Source organism: Ambystoma mexicanum, chromosome 9, assembly GCF_040938575.1.
Source record: "Ambystoma mexicanum isolate Mex_15411 chromosome 9, UKY_AmexF1_1, whole genome shotgun sequence".
Taxonomy (NCBI): Eukaryota; Metazoa; Chordata; class Amphibia; order Caudata; family Ambystomatidae; genus Ambystoma; species Ambystoma mexicanum.
The window spans coordinates 330,824,728-330,844,475 of record NC_090931.1 but is presented as its reverse complement, the minus strand read 5'-3'; the positions used below and the strand labels follow the sequence as shown (position 1 = coordinate 330,844,475).

General features: G+C 48.3%; 1 protein-coding gene across 1 annotated transcript in view; it reads right to left on the bottom strand.

Annotated features, from left to right (window-relative positions):
• Window positions 1-19,748, bottom strand: part of GTF2I (general transcription factor IIi) — a 2,618,156-nt gene that overhangs the window by 2,301,612 nt on the left and 296,796 nt on the right. Inside the window, exon 7 of the mRNA XM_069614749.1 lies at window positions 1,289-1,331. Coding sequence (XP_069470850.1) covers window positions 1,289-1,331 — 43 coding nt within the window. The remainder of the gene's footprint in view (window positions 1-1,288; window positions 1,332-19,748) is intronic.

Below are 19,748 nucleotides of genomic sequence, written 5' to 3'. Positions count from 1 at the left end.
GCCAGGAACTCAGTGTTGCTATTTGCAGTAGTCGCGAGGAGCTGAAACACTTAAGTGCCACTTGTTGGAAAGATTGCCGGCTGCGAGCCGGGACCGTCCCATTGCAGTGCAGGAGTCCCCAGAAGTCCTCCCTCTTGTCCCCATGACTGAGGCCCAGGAACAGCAAGAGCTGCTCAGGAAGTCAGAGAACTTACCTCTCATTGTAGAATTGCTGGCATCTTCTACCACTCGCAAGTCTAAACAGCGTGTGGCCCTACATTTGATTCTTCTTTTCTTCAAAGACTTCAAAAACATTGTGCAAATACTTTTCTACTTACCTACCATAGGTGCTTCATCCTATATAAGACTTTTGCCCATTGACTTTGGCCTAGCCTACTATACTGAAGGACTCTGCTTAGGGGATACAAACGTATTTGCCTGCTTAAGAATATTTGTGGTCTCTTGTTTGTTCTAATAACCTTTTCCTTTTACCAACTTCTAACAGTATTTTAAATGCAAACAGTAAGATATGAATGTCCCCAGCACCCTAGCTATTGACATCACATGAGGGTGTAGGTTATGTCTGTGGGCCATCCTAAAAGGGTCTTTACTGATTTAGAAACTAAGACTGTATAGTGTTATAGTAGATGTGTGTTGCTTTTTATGTTCTGAAGAAGGCTTATTCTAACTGATAAATAAATAATTGTTTATTCAAGAAACATTGTGTTTAAGTGTGTATTTGAATATGTGTCACTGTGCATCTCTGTGTAAATCCCCTACCGCTCACATTGGGCCCTCTTGAGATAAGCCTGGCTGCTCAACACACTATCAAACTGTGTAGTACAAGCGTATATCAAAGGGTGGGTTTCCTATTACCTGTAGTCAGGGTTGTTGTAGTGTTCCCAAAGGGTACTGCATACAAACTTTGCCCAACACAGCAAAGCAATATATTTGATATATTATTATGCATCCCATTCCTTTTATCCGTTTAACCACCCTGCTACCCCTCCTCAGAATGCTGCCTTTGCTGCTCCACCACTTACTACTACAGGAGTATGCTGGACTGAAGGGAAGCCCAGATACATAGCTGTGGCGAAGAGCCCCATCACAGCCTGAAAAGAGGTGTAGAGAGCCGATTCTGACATTTAAATATGGTCCCATTTCAAAACATTCGGGAATGGATGCCTGCTCGAATTAAAATGTGTTCATGTGATAAACAGTAACATTTCATTATGCCATTAGCTATTCAGCAATTAGCAATTCAATTAAAAATCTCAATAGGCAACTTTTCCAAGTATACAATGTTTACCTAGCATGAGGCGCCGCTGTGTTTCCAACCACCACACTGGATCCTGCAAAAGAGAAAATGAGGAATTCTCAGTATAGTAAGTGGCATGGATTACCTGTACTTTTCAGAAGCACAAAGCACAGATGCCAATTTACACAAAGGCCATGAAAAAGATAAGTTATGCAGCTTAGTCCTATATACATTGCTCAACCTTGTATGTGAAGCCACTTAGAAATTCGATCTGGACTTCACTTTATCAATATTAAAAAAGTAGGTGTGTCGAGAGTGAGAAACCTGCTTTTGCTTTTATCTATATTGTGGCTGTTACTGAACATTTCTCTTTATCCTGTTCCTTAATCTAAATGTATTGTATTCATCCAGCAAGAGGAGGCTCGGCAGGTCAAATCAAACTCGCACCAAACTGCATTTATTTTCCTTACAAGGAAGAGGAGTTTATAGATTAGCCAGCTTTAATTATATAAACAAGCAGTATTACATCCACCTAAGAGGGCTAGGAGGTTGAAAACAAACCAGGGGAGTGTGGGGAAGATTGGTGATGAAGACGGAATTGCAAAGCAAGAATGTGCAGAGAGATGAACAAGTTACTTCCCTGTTGTAATGTTCTTTTGACTAGATGTTCCTCCCACGTATTCCTCATCTTTTGATGTCTCCATATCCAGCTTTAGCTGCTTAGGAAATTATTTCCATAAGGGGGTGGAGCGCTGTGCGGCGATGTCCCTCGAGGCGTCCATCTAGAGGTTGACACCAGCACTGGTATATAGCCAGCACAGCAACCGTTGGCTTCAGTTCGGTTTTTATGCACTTTTCCAATCTTCTTATGGATGTACCTTACGCTCGACAGTTACTCGCCCTGAAAGGAGCATAAACTGCAATAACTAGGAAATTCTGCTGCAGGCAGGTTCAAAGGGGCGATTAGGAATACGTGGGAGGAACATCCAATCGAAGGAACGTTACCACGGTTAAGTAACGTTCTTTGAATGGATTGTGTCCTCCCATGTATTTGATAGACACCCAAAGCAGTGCTTGCATTTTTTGGAGGAGGGAATCAGAATGTTCAGTTTCAATTGAGAATTTAGGAGTTCCTTATTGAGCTGTGTGTAATGAATTTAACATCACCTTCCCAAAACCACCTTCCCGGCCTGAAGAAGAGTCCAGACTATAATGCTTGGTGAAAGTGTGGACGGAGGACCCTGTGGCCACTGCACACGTATCCTGAATTGGGACTCCACTTTAAGGCAGAGGAAGTAGCCATGCCCCTGGTTGAATGAGCTCTGAGACACTCAGGAGGATCTTTTCCCGCTAATCTATAGCATACAGAAATTCCTAAAACGATCCACCTACATAAGGTTTGTTTTGTGACCGTTATACCCACCTTATGGCCCGCGTAACCAACGAAACGTTGAACATCATGTCTTAATTTAGACATCCTGGATAAGTAGAAGCTAAGCGCAAGTCTTGGGTCAAGCCAGTGTAATCTCTCCTCTTCCTTCCCAGGATGAGGTGGAGGATAAAACAATGGCAGTATGACAATTTTTGGTAAAAATGTAGGTTTAACCTGAAGGACTACTCTATGTATCCTTAAAGAAGACCGTGTAAGGTGTCTTGCAAAACAAGGCTTGAAGTTCACTCGCCCTACGGGTTGATGTTAGAGCAACCAAAAGGATGGTCTTTAGCGTTAGCAATCTTAGAGGGCAGGCATGAGTAGGCTCAAATGGAGCACACATGAGAAGTTTCAAAACAAAGTTAAGATCCCAAACCAGGACTTGAAATGGGATCGGAGGAACTACATTTGCCAATCTCTTGGTATCACTAGTAGTATTTTGAAGAAAGATACCTCTTCAGAGGAGCGCTTAAAAATAGCTAGGTCTGCTAGACATCCTTTTATTGTGCCAACCTGGAGTCCCAGATTAGCCAGGTGCATCAATAATAATAACACTATGGGTGTGCTGCATGTAAAAGTGTCCACATTCTTATCCGTGCACCAGCTGCAGAACTTGTTCCAACTGTAGCAGAATAAAGATTTCGTTTCTGGCCTCCTGGCTGAAAGCAATACCTCCATTATGTCGTTTGGGAGGTCCCAACCCTTATATCTCAACCTCTCAGAAACCATGCATGAAGGTTGAAAGGCTTGACCTCTGGATGAAGCTCTCGCGAGAGACGATCCTCTCTATGTGGAGGACATATTGGAGGGCAGATGGACCTGTCCAGAAGGTCCAGGTACCATGTCCTCCTGGCCCAACCGGAGCAATCAGGATCATGTATTTCCCAAACGTTTTCAACGTCCTGATCACTTGAGGAATGACAGGGACTCGAGGAAATGTATATGGGAGTGGAAACTCCCAGTCCGCTCCGAACACGTCCTCTAGAGCTCCTCTTGGGGGAAATTCCCTGACACTGATGGGTGAACAGAGCCACATGAGGGGTTCCATAAAGGGTGAAGATCTCTTGAAGGACTTCCTGAGCTAGTTCCCAATCGTGGGAGACTGCTATACCTGCTCAGAGAGTCCGCCGCTGTGTTTGTTCTCCTCTCCGGCTAGGTGAACTGCCAATAGGGAGATTCTCGCTTGAATTGCCCAGAACCAGAGCTGATTTGCTTCTCTTCACAGTGGTAGTGACCCCTGCGCCTCCTCCCTTGTTGAGGTAGTGCAAGGCCACTTTGTTGCCCGTCATTATCAGGAAATCCTTTTCTTGTACAGAGGGCAGAAAGGCCTTCAGCACTAGTCCGATTGCCCTCACCTCTAAGGTTGAGGTGTGGTTTGGACTCCAATGTAGATCAACGACCGCTGATTATCAGATCGTTGGCATGTGCTCCTCACTCCACGAGTAAGGCATCCGTAACTACCGTTCTCCTCGGCCATGGTTGCCAAAAGGGATCTTCCTTCAGAAAGTTTTCCTCACAGGCCCACCACAGAAGGTCCTGTGCGACTCTGCTCAGAACCTGTAGGTGGTCTGACATCCTGCCTGAGAACTGGGACCATTGAGTCCTGAGAGCCCATTCTCAGGCGAGCATCTGGCAGCAGGAAAATGCCGGATGCCATTAGGCCGAGCAACCTCAGAAATTCAAAGACGCTGTCCACTCTGGAATTTTGTGACCATCTGCAGAATGTCTTGAGCCCTCACCTCGGGTGGCAAGGGTTTGCCCAAGGATACATCTAGGACAGCCCCGATGAATTGGAGCCTTTGAGATGGTATCATGTGGGACTTCTTGAAGTAGAAGCCCAGTCTGTGCAAAGAATGGCAGGTTATGCTGAGAAGTTCCAGGACCTATTCGGGAGAACAAGCCCTAATCAGCCAATCGTCCAGGTAGGGGTAGACGTGAATTTGCCTCTCTTGAGACTCGCTGCCACCACCGCCATCAACCTGGTGAAAACCCTTAGGGCGCAGGTCAGCCCAAATGGCAGAACTCGAAACAGATAATGAGAATCACCTACAGCGAACCTCAGGTACGCTGTGCTTGTGATGGTTAGGCACACAAGAGTAAGCATCCTGAAGGTCCAATGATACCATCCAGTCCTGAAGCTGAGGGCCTGAAGGATCTGAGGAAGGAATCTTGAACTGGTCCTTCCTGAGGAACTTATTCAAGACTCTTAAGTCCAAGATGGGTCTCAATCCTTCGTCCTTCTTGGCGATTAGAAAATAAGGGGAATACCAACCCTTGTTCCTCTCTGCTACAGGTACGGGTTCTATACCACCTTTCTCCAGCAGGGTTAACAATTCCTGTACAAGGAGCAGATCTGGAACTTTGAAAGAGTTGCTCCCCGGTGTATGATCCTGAGGCTTTTTGGCAAGGCAGTAACCCTGGGCTACTGTTTCCAATGCCCATGCATCGAAGTAATACCCCACCGTTAGTGCAGATGCTGTGAGAGTCTGCCCTCCCACCAGGGTTTTGTGGACTAAGACCTCAGAGGTTTTGAGGCAGCTGATGGTAAAGCAGCCATTGCATGGGTGGTCTTAGCACCACTTCCCTGTCCACCACAGGGGAATCTTCTCTGGACTCTTTGATTGGCAGTTCTCTACCTCTTCCAACTGAGGAGTAATAGTGAAAGGAAAGGATTTTGTCATTTGTGGCGACAATGGCGTTGTAGTCTTCGACGCAGCCGACGTCGAGGGCTTCAACAGCTGAGATGTCGAAAGAATTTTTTTTGGATAATGATGTCAGATCTTTCGGCGTTGATGACAAAGATTTTCCTTTAGAAGGAGTTTTTTCTTGACGGAACCTCCGAAGGTTCCAGAGGAGCTTTCTCCTGGACACCCAAGCCAGAGGGTGCACAGGTTTTGTCTTTTGCCTTCTCTGTCGGGTTTCTCGACGTGGGAATGACTTGTTTTTCTGGGGGGTTGAGGTCGCTTTCTCAAATACTCAAAGCATATTTAGTCAATCTCTCCCATTCAGCCGGTGAGGCAGATTTGGTCGGGCAAGCGACCTGTTCTGGGGAGAAACTCGACGAAGACAGCGATCAGTCTCGCCTTTTCTTTGAACGCTGTGAGGACGATGAGTGGCGAGACCCCACTCCTGGATCGAGATCTTTTAGCTTTCTTCCAACAAGGAGAGTATCCTCTCGACTCGGAGATTCGCTTTTTCGAATGAGTGGTCGAAGGGGATTTATGTGACCTACCTGCAGCTAACTTTCTTCTATGCTCTTTAAGGGCTTAAGGCCTTTCACTGCCATCGATCGGCAGGATCCACACTCCAATGTTAAGAGTCGGTGCCAAGCACCAAAGACACACCCGATGGGGGTCCGTTAGGGAAATTTACGCCCCACAGTCGCATTTTTAAGATCCCGATCTGTAGTCAATGATGCCGACGACGCTGCCATTATTTTTCACAAAATTCGATAGGTTTCTCGAAGGAACCGAAGTGCACACATCTTACGAAACAATAGCCCTTGCGGAAAAACGGAACTGGAACCAACGGTTGTTGCGCGTGCTGTATACCAGTGATGACAGACTGAGGCCCTCGACGGATAGAGTTGACTGGCATTGGCACGCAGCGCCCCCGGCTGGAAATTTTTTCCAAAGTGGCTAAAGCTGCATATGGAGATATCAAAAGATGAGGAATACGTGGGAGATCACAATCCATTCGAAAAGCAAGTTCCAGCGTCCTGAAACTAGGCGGAGCGAGCAGCAGAGGAAGAATCGCAGATGCAGAGTATAAACAGTTGACTGAAGATCAACAGACCGAAAAAGTGCAGCAGTAGAAAAGTTCCTAGACCTATGAAGAAACAGCAAAAACACCAAAGCACGGGGGGGAGGGGGACACCTTAACCCACACAGATAAAACCTTAGGGAATGGAGGAAAAGAGTTCCTGGAGTGAAGGCATCATCACAGCTACAGAAGAATTGAGGAAAGATTGGCACAGTGGGAGTAGAGGGTCCCAGGCGCTGTGGGAGTAGAGGGTCCCCGGCGCCATGAAAGGGTGTGTGAGGGAGAAGAGGTTCCAGGCATGGGTAGCTTGGATGTGGGGCGAGGACAAGGGGGGGGGGGTTAAGAGGGCCCTGACCCGGGTGGCCTGTATTGGGGTAAGATGGGCCAGACTAGGGTTTTGTCCACATGGGGTTAGAAATTAGTTTTACATGTGAATGGAAGACCAAGATAACCAAATCTCATTACTAAGGAAGTTTCTATTAACATAGAATTAGACCATTTTCTGACAATCATGTCAATATTACAGAACCCGAGTTGACCACCATCTTCTTTTGGGTCTTACACATGTAATAGCCAGTTAATTTTAGTAGGACAATGGATGTCTAAGCTAACAAAACAAGGTTTTCGGCATACACCAGGCATGGGATAAATAAACCAGAGAATACTAGGATAATGGAGATAAAATTAGATAAATGGTCCCAGTACATACAAGTAAAGATCAAATAAGAGAGGGCACTATATAACCCTTGCCTAACGCCCTTAGAGGTTGGAAAAGTATTGCAGTCTGCGTTTTCCCAAAAATCACCAAGACAACTGTACCAGTATAAGGTTGTTGTATAATAAAACTTACCAGTCTCAGAATCGGCACCCAGACCTAATAAGGTTTCCCATACCATTAAAATAACAGCATTAAAGTTATATATCTCTTGGCCTCACAGTACTTGCTGATAATTATAGCATGGTTGAGACATTGATAAAACAAGGAATGACAGGTCAGGACAACCGTTGCGTGGGAGGGAATGGGCCGGGCTCAAGGGGTGGGGGGCATTCCCTACCGGCTGGTCAGGGAAGGGGCCCGGGAAAGCAGTGCAGGTGAAGACTGGTCAGATAGGGCCTGGTGATCTGTATGATAAGTGAATCAGGCCACCAGTTACAGTGGCTGGAGGAGGCAATTAGCAAGAGGGGTTGGGGGGGGAGGTAGAGAAGAGTCTTGAGAAGTCTCCGGAACTTAAAGAGATCGGTTAGGAGCAGGGAGGCTATTACAGAGGAAGGCACCTACCGAAGAAGGATCTAACCCCCTCACTCCTTCCCCTTCAAAAACTCTGCTTGGAAAAAACGTCTGACCTGCAGAGAGTTGGAGCTAGAGGACCGAAGGGCTCTAGCTGGGAGGTATTTAGGGAGACAGAGTTGGATGTGGAGGGATCCCAGGCCCAAGAAGGGCTTGGGGATGATGCAGAGGGTTTTGAATTTGATCCTTGCAGCCACCAGTGGACTGGGTTTGAGGCCAAGGATAAGTCTTGCAATCCTATTCTAGATTAGTTGAAAGGTGTGAAGAATGGAAAGAGGTAGAGATTGTGGAAGAGGCTAGTGCAGTAGGATAGCCTATACAGAACCAGAGCTCTAGAGACATCAAGCTTCGGGGGAAGGTAAGGAAAGGGATAATGCCTATGAGGAGTTGAAGCTGTAAGTGGGCCTTCATGGCAAGGTCAGTGATGTGAGGAGAGAAAGAGAAGCGTCAAAGATGACAACAAGGTTTTTTTGCCTCACTAGACAGTGAGGGGAGATTAACTGAGACTTCGCGAAATCAAAGATAACAGTATACCCTGAGATCAACCACTGAGTAAGGATTGTGCGATGTAAACAAAATTCCCATTAGGCGGACTGTGTGGGGGGACAAAATAGTCAGCAATGAAAGGAGTGGGGGCAGGTGTGGAATGGGTAGGGAAACCATGGGATATGGCCCCCCCAGGCTGGCTGGGTTGTTGCTCCCTGGGCCATAGCTGCAATATGTTAAAAGAATATTGAAAACAAAACCCTTCAGAATCCAGCTTGCACCATAGAAACAGAGTGTAGCAAGGCCTGCTCGGGTCCTGTGTAGCTAGGGTTAGGATACTAGTTTTGATTTCAGCAATGTTGCAGATGTTCATGGGTACCCCCCAAGCATGGAAATCCACAGTGAGTGAAGAGGAGAAGAGCCTAAGCAACGGGCACATATCAATATCACATAGTGGCATTGTACACATTTAAATGACCGATTCTGTGACTGTAGATGGTAATGTTGGCACCACTGCAGCCCATACATAAGCTGCTGAGAACTACCAGATCAATAATCACCACCGCATACCTTTCTAGAGAGTTTGCCCTCATTCAGTAATATTGCTTCCCATGTTCTGGTGAATTTCTTGATCACTAGTGTACTCATTATAAAAAAGAGCATACTGGCACCCTAAAAAGCACACTTGTTTGTTATTATATGGTGGTTATGAAAATATCTTTTGGATTGTTTGTGGTACCCACTTTTGGCCACAGCTGAAAAGCAAATGCAGAAAGATGTAACCTTCAGATATTGGGGGCTATTAAGAGTTGGGAATGAAACATTGCAGAGAAAGTTACCACCTCAGCCTGTGGGATTTCTGGAAATCCATCCAATTAAGCTTTCCACCTTCAAAAGTGCCAATTTCTGGACTAAGGGGTGGAGCAATGGGGTAACAGGGGTCTGAAAGTTAATTGCAAAGAAGAGTGGTTGAAGGAGCAGAGGATCTGGGGCAAAGAAAAAACACATTGTGGTGGGTAAGGAAAAAGGGGGTAAATTAGACCGGTAGAAATCTGGACAGTTATAATAGATTGGTTGACTGTTGCAGAAATCTGTGCCTGACCAGTATGGCACTGCACCATATTGTGGGTCTGGCTCGAACACCTTTCTTTCTTCTGAAAAAGTGATGCATACTTCTTTTATGAACATATGGTTCAATTGAGAATTCTATACATCAGGTTGCTTTATCATTGGTACTTTAAAAGCCAGATTTATGGAACAGTGAGCTAGTTTAAACCTTGAACAACAACTTTGCAGAAAGTACTTTGTTGGTTCCAATATTGTAGATGGATTAGGAGACTTTATAGTCTCCTCTGCTGTCTAAATTGGAAACTGGGGTTCCAAGAAGCAAGGGTGCAAGTCCCTGCTTTACATACCTCATACATGTGATCCTGAGCAAATCACTTAATCACTGTACCTTAATTTCCTTATCTGTAAGAAAAGTCTTACTCTTATGGGTTTATAATCTATAGGGTTATTCTATACATAATTATAATATTAACCATTTATATAATGTGTACTAGTGGGGGGGGCACAGTGGGGGTCTGAGGGAGGTAGACAGGGTGCCATGTCTGGCTTTTCTGTTGTGGAGTTAAATGTCCCTACACTGCCAAAGAACGCTCTAGCTTCCCCATCTCTTTACATTGGACTTAAATCCCAGCTTTCCATTTCACCAAATTATTTTATTTTAGTGAATATTAAAGTTACTCACTGAAGCGACAAGAGTACTCGTAGTCCATAGTTTCTAACTCATTACGCATATGCATCCCCTTTCCTCCATCCTTGTGGGTGATTCTACCGAAAAAGACAATAGGGTGCGGCGGTGACAACCTGCTTCAGATCTACGTCAAAACAAAACGGTTCTTCAGAATCGCCTGACCGAGGTCAGCATAGCACCTGAAACAGATATTCAGTGATTAGGGGTTACAGAAGGCCAACGAGTGGCCCAAGCAGCCGCCTTGCTGATGACATTGCATGAAGCATGTCTTTGAAACAAGACAGCCGTGGCCGTACTCTGACCACATGGGCGTGAATCCCCTCAGGAACTGGTTTGCCCCATGCCCATATGTGCCCCCGAAATGGCCTGGGCGATGGAAGCCTTGGACGCCTGAGAACCGGGAAAGGAGCCACCAAAAGTAAACAAAGCCTCAGACTTCCCGATTTTGTCCGAGAGTTAACACTTGAGGACCCTCTTGAGGTCGTAGGAATGTAGGACCCTCTCTGCCTCAGACAGCAGGTTCGGGAAGAATTCCGGCAAGCAGATCTCTTGATTCAGATGAAATGGAGTAACCAACTTGGGCAAGAAGTTTGGGGGAGTACGCAAGATAACCTTGTCGTGGTGAAGAGCTCACACGAAGACAACGGCTGCAGCTCACTGACCCTGCGCGCAGAGGCGAGAGCTACCAGTAAACCAGTCCTTGGTGTTACAAGGTGGATGTCCACAGAGGCAATCGGATCGAAAGGTTTGCGCTGCCAAAACCGCATCGAGCTCCCAGACCGGTGTGGCATATGCACCAGAGGAAAAAAAAAGCCTAGATAATCCCTTGTGGTGGGCCTTTGGCACAGGGTTGGCCGCCAAAACACATGCTCAGTCTAATTCTTTTAAGGCCCAATGGCTGCCAAATAAGTGCAGCAATTATCTATATGTCATGATGCCTACCCCCGGAGCACCAGGCCAGGCCCAGCACCCCCGGGAGCAGGCATCATGCCCTCGGGTAAAAGCCCAGCGGCCCCTTATAGGGGCTCTTTGGACTCTGTGCAGGCGCCTTTGGCGCCAGGCTCATGTTGGACATCAGTCCTGGCGCCATAGGCGCCAGGCTCATAAAGGAAAGTGTATGGTGCGCTTACCTGATGCAGACCATGCTGCATACTCACCTGATGCAGACCATGCTGCATGATGACCCAAGCCAAATGAGGCTTAGGAGGGACTATTTTACTGAAGGGACTATTTTATTACTTGGGTGGGGCTGTGGAAGAATACTTACCTAGGACTTCTTCCAAGGCTATTTAAGCCACGCCCGGACAGCCACACGTACTTCGCGTTGTTCTGCATCCCAGCAGCTGAACGCTCACCGTGTCTGCTCCTGCACCTGGACTCCAGCCACGCCCGCCTCGAACCTGGAACACCTAAGGAAAGAAGAGAAGAGAAAGGTGAAAACCAAGAACTTATTCAAACTTCTTACCTGCATCCGGAATCTTCACGCCAGCATTCTTGAAGAAAGACTTCCATTTAAAAGCATTGCGTTGCTCGCTGCAGCGCCGCGCTTCACTCACCTGTCCGCGAGACATCTCCCGGCTCCAAAGCGGCTGTCCGCACCGGTCGCCACATCTCTGCACCTAGGGGAGAGAAGGAGACAAAAGGTGAGCAGAGGGAACACAGGAGGAAAGCCGAATTTTCAGCCATAATACTTACCGGCTTTTCTTGGTGAACCATTCCACATTTCGGGTCGGCGCCGCTTCGTTGGCAGGTACCGCACCCCGGCCCCTATGGGGAAAGGAAAATAGACATTACTGGGGAATTATAAAGACATTTAGAGGGGTCGCCCTCATCACTAACTCACCTGATTTTACCATCGGCAATTTAACCCCTCAACGCATCGCCTTCGTTCTGCACCTGAAATAAAGGACAGATCACAGGTTAGGAAGACAACATAAAAAGAGGCTCACACTTGAACTTTTGAATCTTCAAACTTACGGCATATCGCTCAGAAAAGTCAAGTGGATTTTGAGAGCGCCATTCTGAAAACCAGTGAAGTAACTGGACGAATGCGCGCCCCTGCACCAGAAGCAGGATGGAGAGTTCATCCTTCCAAACCATAAGGTGAGCTTAAACCGGGGGTTTTGGAGGAAGTCAGAAGAACGAAGGGAGAAAGGGGGGAGCAAGCACACTATTCTGCTGACAGTTAATCCCCTTTCTCATCTGCAGAAGGATATTCCTACGGGCCAGACAAGCAAGATTTGGGGGTCCTGTTCAATCGGTGGTCCGAGTTCCGTGCATCACGCTTGAAGAGGCCACAGCAACCCAGACTAGACGAGCGCCTCCGTGGGAGCCAGGTGAGCGTAACAGAACGCGAAGCCTTCCTACAAATTCCCACCCAGGCGCTATGGTAACTTCTGAGACTGACCAGTTGGCCCAATTACTGGGGGAATTACGGGCCGAAGTACACGCCACTCGTCAAGAGACTAATGCTCTGAGGAGGGAAGTTATTGTAACAAAGGAAAGAGCTGATGACCTGGCTAGACCGCTTTTGCAAGGTCAAGCTGGACAAACTCCTTTACCCGGTTCCGGGGGGGAACCCCGCTCCTGTGCTTTCCAGTAACCCGGTGCAGATTAATCTACCTGGAAACATGCCGCTGGCCCCACCCGAACGCTTTGCTGGGGACCCCAAACGATTTGCCGTATTCATGAATCGGTGTCGTTTGCATTTCCTATGCAGACCTGGGGCCTTCCCTAATGACCAGACCAAGGTAGCCTTTGTATTGTCATATCTCAGCGGCAGTGCTGCCGATTGGTCAGTTCCACTGGTAACTCAAGATGACCCGATTCTTCGTGATTTTCAAGGATTTCAAGCAAGCATGGAAAGGTTATTTGCTCGTCACTCCCAGGGGCAGGCTCTGGATGACGAACTTCTATCTCTGCGACAGGGCAATCAAGACCTCCTATCCTACATTGCAACCTTTAATAGACTAATTGTGGAAACTGGGTGGCCAGAGGATAAAAGAATCACGTTATTTTATCGAGGTCTACGCGGAGAACTTAAAGATGTCCTGGCCCAAGTTGTAAATCCGCCCCAAGAATGCTCAGAATATATAGACTTAGTGGTCCAATTGGATCACAGACTGCAAAACAGAAAAGCAGATCGGTCCAAGTTTGAGACCCGGGTGTTGGTCAAGACCCACGTTAACCTCAAGGGGTCTGAAGCCTCTGAGCCAATGCAAATCGGAGGGGTTAAAGGACCTCTAACTCAAAAGGAACGTGAAAGAAGACGGCAGATGCAATTATGTCTTTATTGTGGGTCCTCTGGACACTTTCTACGAGATTGCCCGGCAAAGCCGCCCAAGAAGGTGGTAGGAGCCACTGATAAAATCCATGAAAACTCTGTATCGGGAAACGACCACGCCCGACAAGCGTAGGGGTCCGCTTGCCGAGCTTGAAAACTAACTCAGACCTCGCATTTCATTGTGCCAATGGTCCTCGTAGATCCGGAACAGCCTACGCGGTTGCATGCAATAAAGGCATACATCGATAGTGGGGCGATAGGAAACTATGTGGATCGTGAATTGGTCTCCAGGATTAACCTCCCTCTGCGTCCTAAAACCAGCAAAGATGTCATCACCACAGTTGATGGAACCGAAATTGCCTCTGGACCGGTAACACATTCCACAGCTGAGGTGACACTTGTAGGTCCGGACGGCCATCGGGAGGCAGTTGTGTTTGATGTAATCAAGGCTCCACAGTTTCAGGTTATTCTGGGAATCCCTTGGTTAGAGGCACATAATCCTCGAATTGATTGGCGAGCGAAGAGAATAACCTTCCCGGATTGTGCACAAACCTGCTACCCAGAAAATCTGAAGATCAGTCTAGCATCAGTAACCTCTGTCTCCATGCAACTACCTCCGGAATACCAAGACTTTCAGGACGTCTTCCAAAAGGAACAGGCCAACACGTTACCTCCTCACAGATCGTACGATTGCCAAATTGATCTGGTGCCCGGTGCACAACCCCCCCTTGTAGCAGGATTTATGCCCTTACTGAACCGGGGAATCTGCATTTGAGACAATATTTAGATCAATACCTAGCCAATGGTTTCATTCGCCCGTCAAAGTCTCGGGCATCCTCGGATTTGTTCTTCGTGCCAAAAAAAGAAGGCGACCTTAGAACTTGTATCGATTACCGCGCATTGAACCAGATAACTGTTAAAAATCGTTACCCTCTGCCTTTGATCCCTGAACTCCTTGACCAGGTGAAGGACGCTTGCCTATACACCAAGTTAGATCTCCGGGGGGCTTATCATCTGGTACGAGTAAAAGAAGGCGACGAATGGAAAACGGCCTTCCGTACAAAATATGGACTATTCGAATACCAGGTGATGCCTTTCGGGTTGTGCAACGCGCCTGCTGCCTTCCAATTCTTCATGAACGATGTCCTTCGGGAACTCATCGATGTCTGTGTTGTCGTGTATATCGATGACATTCTGGTGTACTCCTCTTCGGAATCAGATCACAGAAAACATGTCAGGGCCGTCCTAGAGAAATTGCGCCAGCACAAACTGTTTGCAAAGCTGGAAAAATGCATTTTCCATACCACCGAGGTTGAGTTTCTTGGATTCATCCTGACACCTAAAGGGGTCCGAATGGACTCACGGAAAGTGGATGCCATCCTCAAATGGCCATCACCTAGTTCGGTGAAAGGTGTCCAAAGCATGCTTGGTTTTGCCAATTTTTATCGCAGGTTTATCCCGGAATTTTCACGCGTGGTGCAACCCATCACTGCACTCTTGCGGAAAAATAAACGTTTTGAATGGACCGAGGAAGCTGAACAGGCCTGTCAGGAATTGAAAGCTAAATTTACGTCCGCACCTATTTTGAAACACCCGCGTCCCGATCTCCCATATATAGTCGAAACCGACGCGTCCAGCTTAGCCATGGGAGCTGTCCTGTCTCAGAGAGACCCCGAAACCAACCAACTGCACCCCGTAGCATTTTGGTCCAGAAAGTTCTCGCCGCCGGAGATAAATTATGCAATCACCGATAAGGAATTATTAGCCATTAAGTCCGCCTTTAAGGCTTGGCGGCATTATCTTCTTGGCGCCAGGCATACCATCACCGTGATCACTGATCACCGAAATTTACAATATGTAAAAACTGCCAAGGCTCAGTCTTCACGACAGCTCCGATGGACTTTGTTCTTTGCTGAGTTCGATTTTGTTATCACTTACCGTCCCGGCTGTAAGAATGGCAAAGCGGACGCGCTATCTCGAATTGGAATGGGAGAAATGGACACAAACTCAGAACCTGTGCCGATAATTCCCGAACAAAGAATTTTGGGGATAACCACTTTACAAACCCTTGAAGACATTCAAGCACGGGTAAAACAATTCCTGGACTCTTCAGCCTTGCAGGATTGGATCAAAAGGGGGTCTTACTTTTCAGTCAACGATGGCTTAACTTACTTCCAAGGACGCTTATTTTTGCCAGAAAAGGAATTGCAAGAACTGGTTATTTCCCGTCATCATAATACTCTGATGGATGGACATCCTGGCATTGCCAAAACAGAGGAAAAAATTAAACGACAATTCTGGTGGCCTTCCTGGCGAAAGGATATTAAATCCTTCGTGATGTCCTGTGGAGTTTGCGCCCAAAACAAAGGTCAAAAAACAAAACCCGCCGGTCTTCTTCAACCCTTAGACATTCCACCAGCACCTTGGCACACCTTGTCACTAGATTTTATCACAGACCTGCCCTCTTGTAATGGATACAATACTATTCTGGTTGTGGTGGATTTATTTTCCAAGATGGCCCATTTTATTCCGTTGAAAGGATTACCTTCAGCTTTTGTTCTTGCCAAGGAATTCCTCGAAAATATCATCCGTTTGCATGGATTCCCGTCCATACTAGTCTCTGATCGGGGAAGACAGTTTATCTCTCATTTTTGGAAAAAGTGTTGTCAACTGGCACAAATCGACGTAAGACTCAACCAGCCACCACCCACAGACCGATGGTCAGACGGAGAGAACGAACCAGACCCTTGAACAATATCTACGATGTATGTTGCACCAATCGGAGGGTAATTGGAAGGATATTTTATGGGTGGCTGAATATGCATACAATAACTCGATACACTCTGGAACTGGTCAGAGCCCCTTTTATACCCTATATGGACATCACCCTCGTACTTCAGACCTGGACTCACCTTTGAGCCTCGAAATGCCCGCAGTGGACCAGTTGCATTCTACGATTACTGAAGCCTTCAAGGATGCAACTGCACACTTACAACATGCGAAAGGGAAATACAAAAAGAGTGCGGATCTGCATCGAAGAGAGGCGCCTCCATACCAAATAGGGGATCAAGTATGGTTGGCTACCAAACACCTATCACTCAAGGGGCCTCGAACTTTTAATCCAAGGTATTTAGGCCCTTTCTCGATCAAAGCTATAATTAACCCAGTGGCAGTCAAGCTAGATATACCAGCTAACATGCGGACTCACCCCGTTTTTCATGTGTCACTTTTGAAACCAGTGCAACCAGGAACCAGATTAATAAAGCCACCAGAACCAATCCAGATAGATGGGGAGCCTGAATTCGAGGTGAAGAACATTTTGGATTCTAAGATCTCAAAATCAAAACTTTTCTATCTAATTGATTGGAAGGGGTACGGGCCTCAGGAAAGGTCTTGGGAACCCAGCGACCACGTACATGCACCTCGGCTAGTAAAAAGGTTCCATCGGAATTTCCCAAACAAACCGAAACCTCCAGAGGAAACAACCTTGGGAAGGGCCTTGGGGGGGGGGGGGAGGGGGTGGGCGGTGTGGTAGAGCGCTGTCATGATGCCTACCCCCGCAGCACCAGGCCAGGCCCAGCACCCCCGGGAGCAGGCATCATGCCCCCGGGTAAAAGCCCAGCGGCCCCTGATAGGGCCTCTTTGGACTCTGTCCTGGCGCCTTTGGCGCCAGGCTCAAAGGAGAGTGTTTGGTGCACTTACCTGATGCAGACCATGCTGCATACTCACCTGATGCAGACCATGCTGCATGAAGACCCAAGCCAAATGAGGCTTAGGAGGGACTATTTTACTGAAGGGACTATTTTGTTACTTGGGTGGGGCTGTGGAAGAATACTTACCTAGGACTTCTTCCAAGGCTATTTAAGCCACGCCCGGACAGCCACACGTGCTTCGTGTTGTTCTGCATCCCAGCAGCTGAACGCTCACCGTGTCTGCTCCTGCACCGGGACTCCAGCCACGCCCGCCTCGAACCTGGAACACCTGTAAGGAAAGAAGAAAACCAAGAACTTATTCAAACTTCTTACCTGCATCCGGAATCTTCACGCCAGCATTCTTGAAGAAAGACTTCCATTTAAAAGCATTACGTTGCTCGCTGCAGCGCCGCGCTTCACTCACCTGTCCGCGAGACATCTCCCGGCTCCATCTTGGCTGTCAGCACTGGTCGCCACATCTCTGCACCTAGGGGAGAGAAGAAGAGACAAAAGGTGAGCAGAGGGAACACAGGAGGAAAGCCGAATTTTCAGCCATAATACTTACCGGCTTTTCTTGGTGAACCATTCCACATTTCGGGTCGGCGCCGCTTCGTTGGCAGGTACCGCACCCCGGCCCCTATGGGTAAAGGACAAAAGACATTACTGGGGAATTATAAAGACATTTAGAGGGGTCGCCCTCATCACTAACTCACCTGATTTTACCATCGGCAATTTAACCCCTCAACGCATCGCCTTCGTTCTGCACCTGAAATAAAGGACAGATCACAGGTCAGGAAGACAACATAAAAAGAGGCTCACACTTGAACTTTTGAATCTTCATACTTACGGCGTATCGCTCAGAAAAGTCAAGTGGATTTTGCCAGCGCCATTCTGAAAACCAGTGAAGTAACTGGACGAACGCGCGCCCCTGCACCAGAAGCAGGATGGACAGTTCATCCTTCCAAACCATAAGGTGAGCTTAAACCGGGGGTTTTGGAGGAAGTCAGAGAAGAACGAAAGGGGGAAGAGGGGAGCAAGCACACTATTCTGCAGACAGTTAATCCCCTTTCTCATCTGCAGAAGGACATTCCTACGGGCCAGACAAGCAAGATTTGGGGGTCCTGTTCAATCGGTGGTCCGAGTTCTGCGCATCACGCTTGAAGAGGCCACAGCAACCCAGACTAGACCAGCGCCTCCGTGGGAGCCAGGTGAGCGTAACACTATAGGACCTACAGAACGAGTGAGGTGTGCAGAAAAAGCCAGTAAGTCATCCAGAGGACAGGTGACTGGGTCCAGCCCCTTGTCACAAGCCCAACGGCAGAACCTAGTCCATTTGCTCTATACTGCGATCCGGTTGAGGGCCTCCTGGCCTGCTGAATGATTTCCCAGTTGTCATCTGAACATTGAGCATGCTGAAGCCTCGGCTGTTCAGGAACCAGGCCGCCAGCGCCCGTTTTGCCGGGTCCAGATGTCCCACTGCCGCACCCTGCTGCGTAAGGCAGTCCATGCTGGTGATCGGAAGGTGGATGGGAACCTGGCAGTACAACTGCAGCAGATCTGAAAACCAGGGTCTCAAAGGCTAGTGGGGGGCCATTAGGATGAGGTTGCAGCCCACCAAATCCCAGAAATTGCCGGCGGGAGGGAACGCCTAACACCTGCAACAGTGCCAACAGATCTGGAAGGAGTCTTCCAGCGACCCCCGACCCCATCCAGCCCATGAAGCAAACTGGGAGCACTTGGAATTCTGGGGAGATGCATAGAGGTCCAGGTACGCGAAACCCCCAATGCTGGAACAGGGGCAACAAGGAGTCTGTGTGCAACTCCCACTCGTAGGAGGTGTTGAACCCCAAGTAGCGCTTCTGCATTGCTGTCCCCCGGCGGGTGGACTGTGGAACTCAAGACCCCTTACGTCAGGGCCCATTCCCAGATCGATACTGCCTCCAGGCAGAGGGAAGAAGGGGGGAGAAAGGGGCCGGGTTGCACCCTGCTTGTTCAGGTAAAACATTGTAGTAGAGTTGTCCGTCCTGACTAGAACAGATTTGTCCTTGATAGAGGGGCAGAAACACCTTCAGGGCTAGCCCCACTGGCATGAGCTCGAGTAGATTGATATGGATGAGAGCTTCCGCTCTGGACCATGCACCATTAATCACGTAGCCCTCCAGAGTAGCCCCCCAGCCCGAAAGGGAGGAGTCCGTTGTCACCACCAGGGTAGGCTCTGGCCGGATGAAGGGGGCTCCCACAGAAACATTTCCGTCTATCAGACACCAGCGAAGATCGGGCAGGAAGAGCAGGGGTATCGGTATCTTGTCCGACTGAGACCCCTCTCTCCTGATCCCAATTGGCCGCCACGTGGAGTTGGAGGCGCTTATTTTGAGGCAAGCGTGCTGCACCGTGAGCACGCAGGAGGCCATCAAAAATCAAGCCTGGGGGGAGCCGCCAGGGGGCATCAAGATGTGTTGGCGGATCTCAGCTTGTCTCCTCCCTAAGGCGCCGAATTTTCGTGATTTGAGTCCCCCCCGCCTTATGGGAGCTGACTCCAAACGCCCCCGGAGGCTGTAACATACCCCCAAGCACCGGCAGAGCGCAACTCCGATGCCCGAAGAGTCAGCAGATCCCAACATTGAGCCCAGGCGTGTGGCACTTCCACTGGGTCCTGCCTACCGGGGGCCCTGCACCCACTGTGCCTGTTGTCCGGAGAGGCGCTGGGGACGCTGAGGAGCTCCCCCCAGTCCGGTACCATCTGGGTCCCCCTCTCTGGAGTGGAGAGCAGAGAGGGGCACCCCGCCAACAAGGGAAGCCAGCAATCGGCAGT